This window comes from Brugia malayi, assembly GCF_000002995.4.
Source record: "Brugia malayi strain FR3 genome assembly, contig: Bm_v4_ChrX_scaffold_001, whole genome shotgun sequence".
In the NCBI taxonomy this organism is placed as follows: domain Eukaryota; kingdom Metazoa; phylum Nematoda; class Chromadorea; order Rhabditida; family Onchocercidae; genus Brugia; species Brugia malayi.
This window is the reverse complement of record NW_025062479.1, coordinates 16,460,455-16,479,808: the sequence shown is the minus strand read 5'-3', so window position 1 is coordinate 16,479,808 and position 19,354 is coordinate 16,460,455. Positions and strand designations below refer to the sequence as shown.

The 19,354-nt window shown below is 32.1% G+C and overlaps 3 protein-coding genes across 3 annotated transcripts; all 3 read right to left on the bottom strand.

Moving 5' to 3' along the window:
• Window positions 1-515: 515 nt before the first annotated feature.
• Window positions 516-8,586, bottom strand: Bm5878 (Thrombospondin type 1 domain containing protein; the record flags this gene model as incomplete). Its single annotated transcript, XM_001902161.2, has 18 exons — window positions 516-603; window positions 780-1,500; window positions 1,636-1,762; window positions 2,297-2,455; window positions 2,627-2,778; window positions 3,003-3,143; window positions 3,358-3,498; window positions 3,806-3,932; window positions 4,340-4,419; window positions 4,516-4,698; window positions 4,772-5,150; window positions 5,563-5,677; window positions 5,791-5,968; window positions 6,173-6,244; window positions 6,448-6,595; window positions 6,898-6,974; window positions 7,474-7,606; window positions 8,410-8,586. 18 exons carry the CDS (start codon window positions 8,584-8,586, stop codon window positions 516-518), a joined length of 3,198 nt encoding a protein of 1,065 aa, XP_001902196.2.
• Window positions 8,587-11,164: 2,578 nt separating this feature from the next.
• Window positions 11,165-12,325, bottom strand: Bm14162 (Uncharacterized protein; the record flags this gene model as incomplete). The annotated part of the gene is made up of 2 exons (XM_043075084.1): window positions 11,165-11,235; window positions 12,172-12,325. 2 exons carry the CDS (start codon window positions 12,323-12,325, stop codon window positions 11,165-11,167), a joined length of 225 nt encoding a protein of 74 aa, XP_042931018.1.
• A 1,409-nt stretch (window positions 12,326-13,734) lies between these two features.
• On the bottom strand, window positions 13,735-18,905 carry Bm9295 (zinc finger, putative; the record flags this gene model as incomplete). Its single annotated transcript, XM_043075083.1, has 16 exons — window positions 13,735-13,798; window positions 14,065-14,174; window positions 14,621-14,813; window positions 14,914-15,043; window positions 15,174-15,243; window positions 15,415-15,575; window positions 15,670-15,844; window positions 16,112-16,302; window positions 16,439-16,487; window positions 16,789-16,838; window positions 16,976-17,033; window positions 17,191-17,315; window positions 17,618-17,677; window positions 18,106-18,241; window positions 18,573-18,757; window positions 18,887-18,905. 16 exons carry the CDS (start codon window positions 18,903-18,905, stop codon window positions 13,735-13,737), a joined length of 1,776 nt encoding a protein of 591 aa, XP_042931017.1.
• Between the last annotated feature and the right edge of the window lie 449 nt (window positions 18,906-19,354).

Sequence of the window (19,354 nt, the reverse complement as noted above, 5' to 3'; positions counted from 1 at the left end):
TATTACTAAACATAATGGCAGTAAATTTATAAAAGGGAAAAGCAAAGAATAATGAAGCAAAATTTCTTGATCTTTTTACAACTTAAACATACGGCAATGAAATGAAAAGATATGGCAGTGGAAAAAAAAGTTGGCTGGCAGTTTAAAATAGGACAAATTACATTTTTTTTAGAGCAATTTTATTGAAAACACTATTCGAAAATTTATTTCTACAACGAAAAACTACAAATAATTTATATCGTCTTGCAAAATGTTATGCATAAAATGGTTTATTCAGGACGAAAATTTTAAATCATCTTTGAATTTCAACTATTTGAAAAATTTATCCATCGGTAAATTTGTGTGAAATGTAAAAGTGAGGAAGCATAATTGAAATAATGGAAAATGCTTCGTTAGTTGGACTGATGAATTAAATTATGATAAAAAAGTATAAAATTACAATGTCTTGGAAACAAAATAACTAGAATAAAACAAGACTGATAGTTGCCGCATAACTTTAAAAAAATTTTGCACTTTTAAATTCTGCATTCCGGTGGCAATAAGCAATTTATCTCCTCCTGTGCATCACCACTACACATGCATTCATCTTCGCCGATACAATGCCTAAAATGATCCGAAATCACAAAATTTTTTTAAACCAAAAGTTTTACTTTTCAGCTCATAAAACACGAGAACTTCAAACTTCAAAATCAATGATGTAGATTGCTTTTCTTTTACATACACAGAGCTATTATATATAAAATGTAAAACTGAAGCGTGAACATGTGGAGTAAATTTACCTGGTTCGACGTTTGACGTGATGATAACATGTTTTTTCGCATGCCGACCATTGGTACCATTCAGCCCAATGACATCTAACTTCGATAAATATACCGGCTGGCATAGCGTAACCGGAAGGTGTAAGAAAGTAACCAGGAGCACTTCGGGGAAGAACGTAACCGGGAGCACTTGGTAGTGTAACGTAACCAGGAGCACTTGGTAGTGTAACGTAACCAGGAGCATATGATGCAACAACGTAATCTGGCGTGCCAGGCACAAAAACATATCCAGAAACTCCTGGTGCAGCAGGGTAACCAGATGTTGAAGGTGGAGGGAAGTAACCAGGAACACTTGGTGAAGGAACGTAACCGGCAGCAGTTGGCACAACAGTGTAATCTGGTGTCTCAGGTGCTGAAACGTAACCAGAAGCACTTATTCCAGGAGTGTAACCTGATGTAATAGATGCAGGAATATAACCAGGTGTAATAGATGTAGGAGTATAACCAGGTGTAATAGATGTAGGAATATAACCAGAGACACCAGGAGCAAGAACATAACCAGGTGGACAAGATCCATCTGTACTAGGTGCAACAGCAGTACTAGGTAAACCCGGTGTGTAGCCGGTTACCCGAACGCATATTGGTGGATAGGTAGGTGTTGCACAAGATATTTGCTCACTGCAAGTCTTATCCTCACGAGAATTACCGTAACATTGACCAGTGCAGCTGGAATCATCCTGTTCTGCAAAAGGAGATACAAAAATGATACATAATATAGTCGGTCACAGTATTTTGATTACAGTAGGCATAGTAGGTATTCTGTGCGATCATTGATTGATAGCTTCGCTTGTAACATTTAAGAACGATGAATGCTTACCATAGCCAAGTCTTAAGCACATTTTTGTCCGTGAACTACGTCCGGTACCGCACATATGGCTACACGGTGTCCAACTTGTCCAAGCAGTCCATTCACAGCATAATCGTTCCAGGCATACCGCAGTTTCCTACAAATTTCGAGTATGCTGTAGCAACAATAAATCAGAAAATAGAAGATACAAAAGTGAAAAGGATAAAAATGCTAGTTACAAGAAAAAGATATTTCCATGTCTTTATCATGTAATAATTAATTAGCAAGCATAATTAATTATCATCACGTATGCAATCATTTTTTTTGTTGCAAAAAAAAGTACTCATGAATTCGACAGAATTTAATTTAATCCAAATTTCGTCTCTTCTTTATAAGGATAGTTAAAAAATTTTTTTTAATTATTAGTAAATGAATAGTTAGATTAATGTTTTGAACAAAAAAAATTTCTACATTAATCATTATCTAATAACCAATCGCTGCAAACATCTTGATTCACTAATTAATACCTAAAAGTGAAAAATTTCAAATACTTCAATTCTTTATCCAACATCTAAAAGTATAAAAACACAAGGCTTCGGAATTTGTAATGATAATATAAAATAGTCTTTTATTATTAATACTTCAAAATTATGAACTATAACTCAAAAAAGAAATAAAATCAAAATCTTACCGATTTTTGACCTTCACAACTATCAGTTGGTTCACCCGCCGAGGAACATTCTCGATATCGTATTCGTTCACCAATTCCACAATCGTGGCTACATCTTGACCATGCTGTCCATTTTGTCCATTGTGGACAACTTATTCCAGTTTCACAATATTTCATATCCTAGAATTATCGTGTCTATATGCCTATCATTAACAACCTTATCACTATTTTTTATGTAAAAGAGTTTTTTATGGGAATGGATAAACTGAGAAAATACTACCGAATTGTTAGATTCCTTTAATGGAATCAATTAGGCATAACTGGTATCAAAAACGATATCATAAAATAAACCTCAGTACTTCCCATACAATTGTCACCGATGCAGTTGCGATATCGCTGTTGTATTCCGCTATCACATGTTACCGAGCACTCGGACCATTCTTGCCATGTTGACCACATTGCGCATCGACCGGCATGACATGGCATTACTTCCATTCGCTTTCCTAATCAAGCATTTAACTTCATCGATAAGTTAGTTTAAATTTGAGTAGCTTAATTTATTTAAGATGTCACTGAAAATTTTAACTAAACATAACTAATGATATTCCTTTTGTATACAGTTTACTCGTCTCCAAAAAATTTACTGACTTACCAAAAAGATTTATTGACATCATGAAAAAAATTACTGATTTTCAGTTTACTACCATAATATAAGTAAGTAAGTTACCGGGACAGAAAATCCCATGACATAAACGCCTTCGCGTTGATATCCCGAAATTACACTTTGCTGAACATGTCGACCATTCACCCCATTCTTGCCACGTTGAGCACGCTTCTTCCACGCATATATTCTGCTCACTACTTTCACCTCAAAAATTTCTCTTTTCTACCCATCACACTTAAATTTTACATATCAAAATTCAACTATGTGATAAGCGAATATTACGTTGAAAATAGACTCTTATTAATTTATTTTTCTGAAGAATTCATTCTTTAAATAGGCAATCTACTTGATAACTTTTGCTTATTCTTATGTATGTTCTACATGAAATGATCTGGAATTAATTAAAAAGAAATTTCACCGATGCAATTACGTCCCATGCAAACACGTTCCCTAATGATGACCCCTTCTCCGCATGACACCGAACAAGCTGACCATTCTTGCCATTCAGACCAGCCCTCACATTGTTCTTGGTAACAGTGACTTTCTTGGTAAGTGTCTCCTGTAAGCTAAGTTGTTCGAATCAATTCCTTCATTCATACATAACACTTATGGTAGCTGAGATAATATCAAAGTGCGATAAAACCAATTTCAAGAAGTTTTGATTGAAAACCCAAAAGAAAAAAGGTCATTTAAATGTTGTACCTTTTAAAAAGTATAAATAAATAAAAAACAGTTGGTTAAAATGATAGAACTCTTTCAAGATTGCCAGAACCTGCTACGGATCTAGACGGCATAAAATTGTGTAACCGCCAAAAAATGGGCATTTTACCGAGTGGTACATATTAAAAATTAATTTGCTTTCGAACCAATGCATTTATCGCCATTGCAAATACGTGTACGCCTTTTGATACCAGTACCGCATGTTACTGAACAATATGACCATGACTCCCACTGACCCCATCCTGGGCATGGTGCCGTTTCACATTGTGTTACCTTTAAATGATAACGTTATCAAGTACGGAAGATTGCTTTGCAACGTGTTACGATGCTCATGTAAATTTAAATTCAAGCAAACATCATCAAGTAAATTTACATCATAGTAAGTAGGTGTATTATCTTTATACATGATAAGATATCAGAAATCGATGTGGTATATTCATAGCATAGTACAATACCATATAGTATGATATGGTACTATAAGCTATGGTATAATACCAGGAGCTTATACCTCTTTTAAAATTTATTTATCCAGATCGATATTATACATTACTACGAGCGATATAATGTAAACTTTAAAAAAAAAAAAAAAAAGATTGCTGAAAAACGAAATAAAATAAGCCCTCGTCAAGAGTAGTATTTGTAGGACAAAAAAATTAGCTATTTAATGAAATATACTGTACCTCGTGATCGGAGCCGGTACAGTAATTCGCACCAAGATAACAGTAACGTGATCGTGTCTTCTCACCCATTCCACATGTTGCTAAAAGTAGTTAGTGATGTCACCTGATTTTTCCTTTTCTGCAAGAGAAGAAAGAATGATATTATTGACGATGTATTTTAACGAGAGAGAACTTACCACTGCAACTACTCCATGATGTCCAGTCAGCCCAGCTTGCTACACATGGGACAGTTTGGTGACATGTACGCCACTCAACATTTTCACCCTTACATTGTCCTGTATTACAAATACGATATCGCTGTATCATACCAATTCCACATGTCGCAGAACAAAATGACCATTCTGACCAACTTGACCATACTGTAAATTTAGTAATTTAATTGCACACTACAAATGTACATAAGTTGTAGATCACTGGTAGGCTGTAAAGTACCGCTTATTGGTGCCTGAACATCAGCTGGTAATTGAGGTTGCGGACCATAAACTGGTACTTGGGGTTGCGGACCATAAACTGGTGCTTGGGGTTGCGGACCATAAACTGGTGCTTGGGGTTGCGGACCATAAACTGGTGCTTGGGGTTGCGGACCATAAACTGGTGCTTGGGGTTGCAGACCATAAACTGATGGTTGAGGTTGCGGACCATAAACTGGTAGTTGGGGCTGCGGACCATAAACTGGTGCTTGGGGTTGCGGTTGACTGTAAACTGGTGCTTGGGGTTGCGGTTGACTATAAGGTAGTGGTTGAAGTTTCGATTGGGTAGAAGTTGAACATGTTGTTGGACAACCATCTCTAACTCCAAGTTGTTGTTGAATCTAGAAATAAAATCATTCAGTTGATGAATATATGAAGATGTTAGATTTCACGTGGTCATTCATTTAAATATTTTACTGCAAATTGAAAATGATAATATAGAGTAATAAAGCCTAGTCAATATATTAATCAAAAAGAATGAACTAATTGTTGATATTTTCACCTTGTTGAGATATTTTTGAATTGAAAGATCAGTTCAAGCAATTTTAGTAGAAAAAGTTTCCGATGTTAGCAATATCGTTCTATACGTGATGGCATTTGCAGTTGATTTATGTTTTATATAAAATTGTTATCTGTTCCTAATTCCTGTCTCAACCGTTCACATATACTTTTCTTCGATGAAACATAATATGCATCAAATATTCAAGCATAGACTGGAGAAAGAATTTATTTTGAAATTTTTATACATTGCACCTGCATTTTGTGACCATTGGCCAAATTTGTTTTTTGCCGAAAATAATCTTGCCAGTAGCAGCATGACTGTGCCATTTGTTTACTGTGTGCACTCATTATTCTCTTATATTCATCACTAAAACAAAATTCTGATGTGATCATTGTAAAGAATGAGTCATAATTCGATACAGTATATGGAATAGAAAGTAAAACAATGATTCTTTATCGAAACAGGGAAAAGACACTTACGAACTGACATCAGGGTGCTGATATGGATACGGTGGATACGATATACTGATATCGATACTTGGAGCGTAGCTAGTAATTTTAACACCGTAACCTAATGCATGATGAGAAGCGCTGCTGGAACATCGTCGGCGCTGAATGTTTCGGCCATATTCACAGAGTTGCGATCGAACTTGTCGTCCTAAAAAGAATATATAATAACTTTTTCATTTATTGTACCTTTACTATCTGTCTCACAGATATACAGATATATTATTTCACGGCATATGTGGTTAATTCTTTGATAGATCATACTCTTCCTTTCAGTAACCTGAAATTGAGAAAGCTTATAAATTAGATCAAAACAAATCAAATTCCTTGACCATATATCAGTTATGGTATTTACCTGATCGTGTCGAACATTCAGACCATGCTGACCAGGGTCCGGTAGTTTCAATTGGCCTATCATAGCCAACATCTGAATAAGAAAAACATCATCCACGATTAATATCCTTTACAATTATAAATAATTAATGGTCTAGGTGAGATGCACCAAATGATCGAATGATCCCATCCAACACGTAATGCCTTACGCATTAACATATCAAAGTAATTTAACCAAATCACATGATTCCATCAGTCTAAATTTTACCACGATATTCAGTTGATTTAACTGATTACCTCGTTTCTTTTTTGACACTCCATCAGTAGAGGTCGTGAAATCAGTGAAGAGCGGTGGGAAAGGATCGAATTGATGGCAATCGGCTACAATTTCCAACGATCGTATCATATCTAACTTTTTCATCGGTTTTTCTGGTACCAAAGCAACCTGGAGCAAATGGACTTTTCAAGATATGTATGATAAAAAATTCTACGACTATTTTGTCTCCATTTTTTGATTCAGATTTTATCAAACACTCGATTTCCATAACTTTTAGAAAGCAACAAATACGAAACATCAATAAATTTGATCAAAACAATATATTCAGCAATATCAGTGTGTAAAATTTCGGAAATTAATCAATAATAAATGTTTTTTTTGTGAAAAATCTCTTTTCCAACATCTTAAAAAAATTTTAATTGAATAATCAAATCACTATTTACCAATCATACAGAAATAAATGCGCTTACATCTTCATCAATGCTATTTTTGCTGAATAGATAACAGATATGATTTTTCTCCCGTTCATGTAGATAGTAAAACATTACTGAAAATTAGTTTATCAACTCAATTAAAAATTTGATACAATTAAAATACTATTAAAATTGCATGAAATCTATAAATTACTTTCCAATATTTGATTAAAATTAAAAAATTATTCTTATGCTAAATGAAAATACGGATTGAAATTGTCGCTAATTATACATTTAGAGAAACAAGAGCTTATTGTTTCAGTTAATGTTTTATTACAAATTTATTGTGACTGGAATTTCTTTTTCACTTTTTTCCTTTTTCTGTAATCATGAGCATTATCTAGAATCCTTTTTCATATTTAAATATTACCCATAAATTTGCACGCCAATAGGCTAATAATCTTGTTTAATTTATCAGTTAGCATATTAAATAGTTTTTTAATCATAAATTTGATTTATTCAGAAAAAAAAAAACTATCGCAGCCTAGTTGCTAGTTATATTATTAAATGTTTATATCAATACTAAATTAAGAATTCCTAATTTAAATTAATTTCTTCAAATTTTGCACATACCTGCGACACATTTCGGATACAAATCAACACAGTTCCGGCGACATTCACTAGCTGAATAGAGCATAAGACGTGTAAACGGTTGAATGCCCATAAACGCCGTATTGTTGTGCATTCGAAGACAAAGTGATTCGATCTAAATAAAATAAAACAATGAAATATTAAATTAAAGAATCAAATAAATAAATGAGTGGTTTTCCGATTTCTGGTGCATTATGATGACTTTAAAAATCCGGACAAAAAAAAAAGTTGAGAAAAACATAAATTAAAAGTTAGCAAATTATATAAGTAAATATATTTACAGAGACTGTGAATATCTTTATAGAAATTCAATCAATTGTTTAAAATTTTAAATCTAGAAATCCCTTCTACTTTGATTATTTATATAATTCACAAATAGATTCTTGCAGCATAAATTTTAAGCACATATCTTGAATACTTAATAAATTATTTCACACGTTTTCATTTTTGCTTTTATTACTTGCTACTATTTTTTCATCATTTACGAAGAAGTTTCGCTTTTGACAGCTTAACTGATCTCTCCTAGACTGCAATTCAACTGCCTTATTACCAATTCCTATTTAAACTTTGAAACAGTTCCTTCAATCATCAGTCAATAGATGAAGAAATCTTCATCTATTGACTGATACTACCAATCTTCTACAAAGTAAATCTTTACAAAATTCTTTTATTCAAAACAACGAACTGCTCGAATTAAAGACATCATGGCAATACTATTTAATCTGTAAGTTAATATTTTCACATGCCATTATGTAGCATAACATCGCTTGTTTAGTTTGAAAAGTTAAACTTTCACACTCGTTTTTCTCTCTCTCCTCCTCTTACAAAGTATGCCCAAAAATTCAAGATTTTTCACGTGTACACGTCACGTGTTCATTGGTGCCAGATTGTTTAACTGGACGTCAAATCAGCGTTTACTTCTGTAGCATTGAGCACCGAAGTAAGATTGTCCACAGGTGTTTCATCAGTTTTTACCGCATTAGACACCTCAAATACAGTCATATTACCATCGTTAGTTGAATAATTCCCTGCTAATCCTGCAAAAACAAATGAAGTGGAAAAAACTGATAATTCTGACAATTTCTGTGTTAACATTTGCTTTTTTTTTTCGAATTAAAAAATTCGCCTTGAAAAAATTTAACCAAATACTAAAATTTTTCAATGATTATATTTACAAAAAGAATCCCATCAAAGTTTATTAATATTATTTTAAAATATTGCTTAATATAATTATTGATCGCCCAGAACAATTGCTATGAATAATTCCCCATTTTTCCTTGTAATATTTACCGTATCCTACACAGTTACCGTATTTCATTGTTGTTAATCTTGAAAATAGTGCAAAAAAAAAAAATTTTTTTTGCAAAAAATGATCAAAAAACATTTTTCTAATTAAATTTCACTACAATAGTAAAACATGATAGTGAAAGCTCTTTCCTTTATTTTGAAATCATACATCGTTAATCGGTCAGCTGTTTATTTGAAGGAAGAAATGAAAAGAAAAAGTGACGAATTTATGGCTATCACATTTTCAACAGTGTAACATAAATTAAAAATATTCCATTAAATTTTGTTTCATTTTTAGAAAAACATTCAATAGATGAACGATACAACTAAATTATAACTATTTAGGATTAAAAAAAAGTGAATTTTTTCCTTTTTTGAAGAAAAGAATAAATTTTAGAATTCAATAAATAATCCTGATAACATATAAATTCGATTTTTATATATCTTGCAAATATCGAAATAAATTTTTACTGATTTTGCTTGTTCAAAATTTTCCTTCTCGGACGGAATTGTAGTTTTTGAAATTTAAATTATACTTCAAAAAAAAAAAAAAAAAAATATAAATCGGGGATTGCTAGAATTTATTACGGTTTATAAAAATTATAGAATCCTTCCATTAATTAAGCTTAATTGACTCTTAATGAACTTATTATGCAGTTGTTGCTCAAAGTTCTCTCATTTTATTAGTCATGCGACGATAGTTATTGTAAAGATAATGAACATGAGTTTATTTAAGATATTAATTAACTCGGCAAGATTGTAATTTGATTTTTTTAAAGTTTAGTTTAAGCCTAGGCTATTAAGTATGTAAATAAATTAATCTTTCAATTGTAATCACCTAGAAAATCTGCACATCTGTCTTTTTGTTGTATTGCTTTTTTAATTTCAGCAAAATGCTTAGCTTCTTTTTTTCATGGATATTCAACAGCAGTTGTTTCAAACTTAATGTGCGATGAATTGGAACTAGCAGCGCTTAAAACTAGCCATTTCTAAGTGAAGTAAAAGAATTAAAATTTCTTTCAAATTCCCAAAAATATTTTTTCCCAATTTATTTCTTTTTTGCTCTGTTATGTATTTTATTCATCATTTAATTAATAAACATGACAACTCTAAATAACATTATTATTAGTTCACAACGATCATGTCATTGTAAAAAAAAGTGTGCTCTATTTCATAATTTTTAGAAGAAATAGGTTTATCCTTCTTATCTCTATTGATTATTGGTTTAAATAATAGTTCCATTATGTAATAGATAACTAAATCCTGGCTCAAGTACACCATAATTTTGAAAATTTATGTTTGTAATATTCGGAGGGTATTTATTCCAAAATATTTCCGAAGTAATATATCGAACTTCTGGGATTGTTTTGCCTTTCTGATAAAATAGCGTAGTATCCATTTTAAAAGCCATAATTACCTCTAAAGAAAGTATTTGCTATAATTATTGCAAGCATACGGTATTTATAATTGACATAATATTTGGAATGATTATATTTATAACAAAAATGATAGTTGTAATGATAACAGTGCTAGTAGCGAATATTTGCTTAAAGCAATAACAGTACTTAATAACAGTTGTACGATTAACAATAAAGATATAAATGACAATGATAAAAATGATAATCAGAATAAGAAAAGGGGAAAGGGTGGTGAAGAAATGTTAAACAAGTGATAACCACTGATAAAACAACGAACCATTGATGAAAGAAGGAAGCAGTGAAGAAAGACTGAAGAATAGTACCAGAATCCGCAGCATCTTGCCATCGTACTTCTGCATCCTTATGTAGCTTTCCGAACGTTACGTCCGGTATGTTTGAAACTATCTTGTAAGCTCAGCTTATACCTTTTATCATCCTTATTCATAAGTTAGCCTTTGAAAAAGAGAGCCATTTCTCGATGAAAACTCCGCCTCTGTCTGCTCTTCCGTTTGTTTAACTTTTTTTTTTTATTTAGACACATCCATTAAATTACTAACCAAAATATAGAAGTGTTCAAAAGTGAAGAAATTTTAACAACAATCGGAGAAATTCCATATTCTAATATTTGATTCCTTCTTCTAGTATGTTTTAACAAAATTATTCATCCGTTTTTCTAAATGAATTACCCAATTTCAACAAAATATTTTCACTTAGTCGGCATATTTCTTATTACCACTTAATAATGAGAAAATATTAATGAAAACATAAGTTTTATTTATAGAAATACTAGTCAGTGTAGAAATACTAGTAAGGTACAATAAAGATTGAGTAAATTATAGATTTCACTTGAAGCATTGTTCTGGTTTCCTAATTTTTATCCGTCTTACAATGATTATCCAACTCTCCGCTTCTCCCGAGCATCAGCCATATCAATCTATTGAGATACTGCTGCTTCTGACGTAATTCTTTTATAATTCATGACAGAAATTGATCACTTCCGATGCATACCTTTCCCGCATAGCAAAAAATTGTCCAGTTTCTAAAGTGAATTATCACATATTTTACTCATTTTCACCGCTACTAAAAAATGATAATTTATCAGAGAAATTTTGTAAGGTTTTGTGCCTTTAATTCCTTTTTACCAAATTTTTAATCGTTAAAATGTTCCAAAATACTCTTCATACAAATTCATTAGAAATGTAAGAAATGACCAAATACTATACGCCATATCGTGCTAACGCCAAGTAACCGGAATTGTAATTTGATATGTAATTATATATGCCATTTTGACCATGGATACTATATAGCATCTTTAGATACATAGTACATTTCATAAGATCCTGCAGGTACCTTCCAGATATTTAAAAACTCTGAGAACATCTATGTGACCGACCTTTTCTACCGAGAATGAGATTAGTTTAAAAGTGGGAAAGATGAGCGATTGCGAAATGTCCCAAAACAAAAAAGTTTTCTTCCACAAATCCCAGCAACATTGTTTTTATGATTCTCAACAGCAACCGTATCCCAGAAATAAATCCCTAACAACTGTCGTTCTTTTTGCATGTGTTTCAGCGACTAGCACTACAGGGCAATTGCCCGGTACTTACCGAAAAAAAGAAAACTTTTCAGCTCAAGGTCGTTTCGTAATGCAAGCATAAGTTGCTTATCTTTTTAGATTTTTTATCTTAGGCAGTAACAGATATACTATTTGTAAATATCATCTCTATTCACTCATGGGCATTTCCAACTATGTCCGAAGAATATAATACTTAAAATTCTGGAAAAGATGAACTGATACAGCCATCCTTCAGCAGCAAAAAACATGAAAGTATCTCTATCTCTCAGAAACATTGATAAAGTTAATGATAATGCTGACAGTCAAGCCCATATCTTCTTTCCCTTTACCGTGCTAAACGATAATGAATGTACACAATACGATTAAGCATACACGTTGAATATCACCTGGCTCATTTACCTTTTATCGCTGGTTGCCGTCTTAATGAATCCTTAAATGAGATGATAGGGTGATGCGCGAACCACGGTGATGTTCTTTCATTGTATTTGCCCACAGCAATGTGGAAGGGTAAGGAGATAGAGTAAAAAATATAGACTGTATGTAAATCAATCATGTACGATGCAAAAAAGAACACGTTTTTACACAATTTCTATTTTCATTCATACTAAGCAATTTCAAAACCATACATTTTCAATATTTTTTCTTCACATTACTATGTGGCACTAATGAAAGAATAAGAGGAGAAAGTTTCCTGCATTCAAAACATATATATATATATATATATGTATATATATCACCTCTATAAGCACCACCAACCAGAAACATAATCTCACTAGCTTACCGAACTACGATGTTATGCTGGCTTCGCTCGTACCACATGGATAATAATTCACCGAAAATTAATTATGCTTCCGAAAAACCCTGAAACGAGAAAAACAAAGCAAAACCATTGTTCCATCAACTAACTCTGAATTAACAGACATAAATTTCAGGGATAATACATTAAAAATCATTATCCAACATTCATCCGGTTTTCAGCAGAAGGTCTCGATTGTAAGAAGTGTAATGGATACCTTGGCACTAAAAACCCCAACTTTACAACTTAATTATTTCATCACCAATATCTCTCACTCTTAAAACACTGCTCTCTATACTATTAAAAGACTAACGTAGCCGAGCACACCCATTTTAAACTTACCAGAATGAGGATTCTTTTCAACTATTATCAAAAAGAAACTATTATCAAAAAATAACTGTCATTTATTAAATACCCATCATTCGTAATTAACTGCTTAGTTTACTTGGCTCAAAGCAATTCCCCTATGTAGAGTGATATTTCACTGTCAACTAGTCCACACATATACTTTTAAAATTAAAGGCAGTTTCACTGTCAACTAGTCCACACATATACTTTTAAAATTAAAGGCAGTTTCACTGTCTCGGAATATTATAGAAAAAATTTTAATGAAAAGAAATAAAATATACGTTATTAACACAGAGCAAGCCAATAATAAGCTGAAAGTCAAATGGCTACATGAATTTAAAACAAAAATTTGAATACTGTGATTTGAAATATCTTAAGCCTTTGCTAGAGTAGAAATTTGTATCGAGGCTAGAAAAAAAAAAAAAAACAGTGAAAAATTGACATACCACTAAAAAATATTTATAAACTGAAATTTACCGAATGAACGGAAGAAGTTCTAATTCTTTCCTGAAATACTATTTATCGAATAAAAATTTTAATAAATACAACACGGGTATTTCGAAAAATATAAGTCCTTGGTTGCCAATTAAAATAACTTAAATTAGATAATCAAACAAGCATTATAAGATAATAAAAATTTTCAATAAATACGATTCTGATAACAGCAATTTTCTGAAGAAAAATTCAATTATACCTGTCAGAAAAGTGGAAAATATGATTTCCAAATCATGAAGAAAATATGCAAGAATGAAAAGCCACTTTACATTAATCATGCAAAAGCTATTTTTCTTTAAAAAAAGAAAAAACTACAACTTACTTCATAATATCCATTGTAATGTACACTTCTTATTTACATTGCATCCTTCATCATCGCTTCCTTCGCTGTATATTACCACTCATTAATCAAAAACTTCCTTTTCAATTTAAATCACTTGCTAATGAAGAAAGAATCTTAATGTATTCATGAAAGGACAAGACAACTAAGAAGCACTTTTAATAATAAATACATAATGGAACATTAGAAAATGTTTTACGTTATTTTTTAATCATTACGTTACTTGAACAAACTCATGAAAGTCCAAAGATTGGACAAAAATTCAAAGCTTTGCTTACACGCAACTTAATATAAGCAGAAAAATAGCAGAAACCTCTTAACTGCTTCGTTATGACGTAAAGACAGTTGGGATACGTTAGACATATCAAGTCCGTCACACTTCTTTTTAATCACCGAATAGTAGTAACGATGAGGAAACGAACACTGAAATTTAATTCAAAAAAAGTGAATTTTGGCACCAGTTCTGCAATAAATTATCAAATAGATAGCACAAAATTAGTGAAACCCTTACAGACCTCACATCAATCATTTCCTTTCCCACCAACCCATATCTCGTTTAGTTCATGCATAGTGTTATGGCTCAGAAAGAAGATTAGGCATCTTTCAAAGAATGCATGTGAATTCAACCGACGGAATTGACAAATTAACTTGCATTCTCAATGTGAAGTTTGCGTCATCGCCATACAGGTCCACAATTCAAGAAAAACTTTCCAATGTCATAAAATGTTTGCAACTTCATAAATTAAAAATAAAACTTCAAAGGATTTAAAGAAGAAATAGAATTTGTAAGATTCAAACTGAATCAATTCTTTAAATAACGATAGTGTACAGTTCCTATAATTGCAAGATGATAAATTTAAATAACATACGCCTGAGCTTTTTTTACAAATTCCTCGATTGAAATCTTCACATGGTTTACTGCCAACTGCATGCTTAACATGCAAATATTGACAATGTTCATTGGAACAAGTAAGGCGCAAAAAATAATCACAAACTGGCATCTGATGTGAAGAAAGGCAATGAGCCTGCTTACAGTGACCTCGACACAAACCCAACATTAATCTGAAATTAATACACGATGCTTATCTTACTCTTCATCAAAACAAATAAATTAAAATCTCTAAGTATAATTCATCTAAATTAAAGAAAAAAGAAACCCTACTTGCTACAAATCTTCGTCATTCTGTGGGTTGAGTCACCGTCATGATCAAACGGACAAAAGACATCAGCTAGGCAATGACGATGTTCCGCGAATTCAAAACATTCGTGAGATGTCTCCGTATACAGCTTATCTTTAAAAATTACAGTTAAAAATATTAATACTAAACTAGTAATAGAAAAAAAATCTGGTTTAAAGAAAATGTAGACTAATTTATATTTCACATTAAAATGGAATTATGTTAAGAATATTTTTGTTTTCACCTCTAATCCTACGAAGTCGACGGTTTATCCTTTGTCCATTAAATGCAATATTATGCACCGAAGCAGTCTGCTAAAACAGGCTTTCATGAATATATGAACTAAAATAATAGATGATTACAAGAACTAAATAACAAAAACTATTTCAAGTGTTTTTTTTTTTTATAATCCTTATATCTTTATTTATTTTTTATCTTAATACATGCATTTTATAATGTACATCTTTAACAAGAAGAAACCTTACAGGCACTTCATCCTCAACTTCCAAACCTTCATTTGTTAATCGTCTTCTCCACGACATACCGTTCTTTGACATTGTCCCATTGGAAAATATACGTTTCACTGGTTTTGCTGTCTTTGGTACTACAGGTAACGCATTCGAATGAGCAGAAACTACAGGACTAGCTAAAACAAAACAACTTAACCGAAAATCACCTTATTAAGTATACATACAGAGAAGTACAATCTATAAAAGGTAACAAACAGTTCACAAACATACAGGAAACTTCATTACTGATGACGAGATTTGAAGTCAGAATCTTCTGCGCAGGATAAGCAACTTTACGCACAATTTTGGTAGCAGTACGAATAACAGCTGGAGCCTGATCTATGGGTAATGAACGTTTCAAAGACGCAAATTTCAACAGTGGATCAGGACTGTTGCGATGAGAATCCTGAAAAGGAATATGGATTATTTACAACATTTGAGTGCTGTTAATTCAAATAGTCTCCATTAGTGAAACAAAAATTTCTCATCCAGTACTTGCAAACTATTCTTGGAGGTAAATAACAGAAACAAAGACCAACGAACCGGAAAATGAAAAAAAAAAAAAAAAAAATCCAAGCACCATATCACAGACTGGTATAATCTTATGCATTACTTATAGAACTATATAAAAAACTGCATTCTTGTAATAAGGCAGTTTTTAAAAACTGAGTACTTTTTCAGTTTGAGATTCATTGTAATCGCTGCTATCATAATTTATATCGTCACTTCGCACTTTCAACGGGAATGTACGTCCTCCTGAAGATTGTGGGCGACCACAGTTCTCCGGAAATTTAAATACCTTCCCTTTGAATTGCGATCGTGTGGTAAGGCAGTTTTCATTCGCAGTTGCTTCTTTTTCAAGTTCTGAATTTCACTAGGCATAATCAATCAGATCTATGATCCAAAGAATCAGTAGTATTTATTTTGCTCGTTCCCTTATCCCATCCTTTCCCTTCTAAAAACATACAGTACAAATGTGAACTGGAAAAATGTAATTAACCAGTAGAAAACTTCGTGTTCTGTTCAATCAAACCATCTGACTGAATTGCCTGTAATGCAGTAATGAAAAAAGTCGATTTGTAAATAAAAATATCATTCCATTTTCTCTGCACTTTTTGTCAGAATTCTACAATCAACTATTCACATTTTCACTGAGCATTTTTTTAGCATTAAAAGAGGTTAAAAAAAAAAAAAAAAACGATGCATTTATACAATTCATCTTAAATCACTTATCAATATCACTAGTTTCCAAACAGCTGTAGAAAGCAAATATACACACTAGATTTATAATTTGGTATAAGAAATGTTGAGGCGAAAAGCTCCTTAGTTCTCATAAAAAAGAAATCTAACCTGTTGAACATTCTGAAGGATACCTTTTTCAGCACGCTGAATATCATTCTCTGTAAATAACTGTCATGCAATGCAAGATTTAGAAATCGATTTTTTTTTTCTAATACATATACCATGTCCATTTCAGCTAATTTAAGTTTCTAAAAAAAAAAAAAAAAAAAAAAAAAAAAAAAAACTGCCTATAAACCTGTGTTAAAGCTAGTGATCTGCAACGTCTCAGCGATTTGCTTTACTGGCATACCAAACTAAAAATATGGCGGTTAAAAGAAATAGAGGTTAAAAGATTAAAAGAAATTTTCTGGACAAGAAGTTATATAATTCCTATGGAAATTATAAGATACTTTGCCACACAAACGATATTTAGCTCAGATCGAACAGTGAAGAAGCAGTGGAAAATTTTACCTCAGGTGGTGGTGGCGGTGAATCAATTAAACGAATATAAGTTCGCGGTTCGGAATGTGTTTGTGTTATTCGGTTAATGAAATTATTGCGCAACACACCCACATTAGATGCGTGTAATGGTTCACCTGGTATTCATACATGTATAAAGACACAACACAGGAGTAACGAACAGCATACTTTTCGTTCGCTAACAAAGCTTTGTTTCAAATGAGCAAAAAAGTACTTAATTTCCTGCTTCTTTACTTAAACTAAGAGATGTAAATATGAGTATAGGGCATGAAATGATAAGAATATCACGTCAAATAAGTTAAGGAAATCAAGTAAATTATGGAATTACTATGGAATGAAAGTTATTTATGCTAATAATATATGATGCTCAATATAAAAAAGTACAAATCTGAAGGTACACATCACAAAGTAAACTAACTTTCACTCATTGCAGTAGTTACCGGCTCGTAAAATTGTTGTGTACCCGGCCAGTAAGAACCTACAAAAACTATTAAAATCTATTTTTGTCGATTCGACAAAATGGGATGATGCGATGCAACAACCAGCACCGGATATTGAGAGAAACTGATAGCATATTGGTCATCCAATCCACTAGTGATTCCACACTTCGGAAAATTTTTGACTACTAACAAGTAGAACTGTTTTCTATCTACTTTTCCAAATACCATCCTTCGCTATATCGATAGTGATGTATTTCCTTGCAGTTAGGAGATGATTATATAACAATTTAGCAAAGCCAAGATAAATCAATCAAATAATGACTTTTAAAAATCGAACGAATTAAACCAGTAACCGCATTTGTCCAAAATAAATTAAATAATGTATATAAAAAAATTGGAAAAGACAACCGACTCTACTAAGGCAATGAAATATATACTTCCGTGTAAGCATTATGAATGAAACCACCTGTTATAAGTGTATTATTATTTGTTGTTAGCTGTAACGGCGGAGGTTCAGGTAGAATTGAAAACGTTGATAATGGCAGAGGTGGTGGTGGCGGTGGAGGCGGTGGCAATGATAGTGCATCACATCCAACTGTAATCTATAATCCACTGATACGTGATAAGATTAACATCTGCGAAAGAATAAGGAAATCAGGTAACATTTGTTAGTAGGCGATTATGAATATACAAATCTTGAAGATACTAGAATTCATCTTTATAAAAGTTATCAAATCTTATTCGGAAGAAAATCATATTTTCCAGAAATGATCTGGAGGAGGAAAATAGCCAAAAACATGAATTAATAAGCAGGATCTATTTATATTTTGGTAAGCAGTATTAACTGGAATAATTTCAGTGAAATTGTTTTTACTCAATTTACTATCCATTTTTAAAAATTTTAAAAAATATGAAATCCAGTATGAGCTTTACTTTCAAGGGTAATATTGTTTCATGTTGTTTCACATCCACCAATCCAATTCGTCCATGGCGAAATTCGTGATGATATGACATAAAACTGCAAGCACTGCAATTAAAGTATTTTCTTAATTCCAAAAATTGCAAATTAGAATCATCACACTGGGTGAAGGGAAGTAGACGACATATTTTGTTGGTTACTGAAAAATACTGATTGCATTTATATGTATAGCCATACAATCCCCATCACCTTTCAAAGATATCAACAGTAAGATTTTATCTTTCGTTAATTTCTACAACGTCAGATATAATTACACACCCAAGATAACCTGACCCACGTGACCCCATCAACGAACACCTCTTGGCCTCAATCCAAAATAACATCACCGACCGCAGTCCAAGGAGTAATCCAATGCAACATGATCCAATCAAACCAACAGTTCATGAATTTCGTGATCTGCTTCTTGACTCTACTCTTCATGGCTGAATCTTTTTGATCTCTGGGAATACTTTGTTTTGAAATCGTATTAGTTGTCACCGCTTTTTTTTGTTATTTTCTTTGTTTATAAATTATGCTACCATTATGCAGTGTAATTGCAGGCAGTTTCTCACTTTTTTATCTAACAACGTCGACACACATTTGTTTCTTTTCACTTTTCATTTCATATATAATCGGTGAAATTTTCAATTTTCCTTAATGTGAAATAATGCTTCTCAGTTTGTCAACTTTTGATGTCCTTATTAAATATAAGAAAAATTTGTACTAAAAAGCCAATTTGCTTTTTAGTACAAATTTC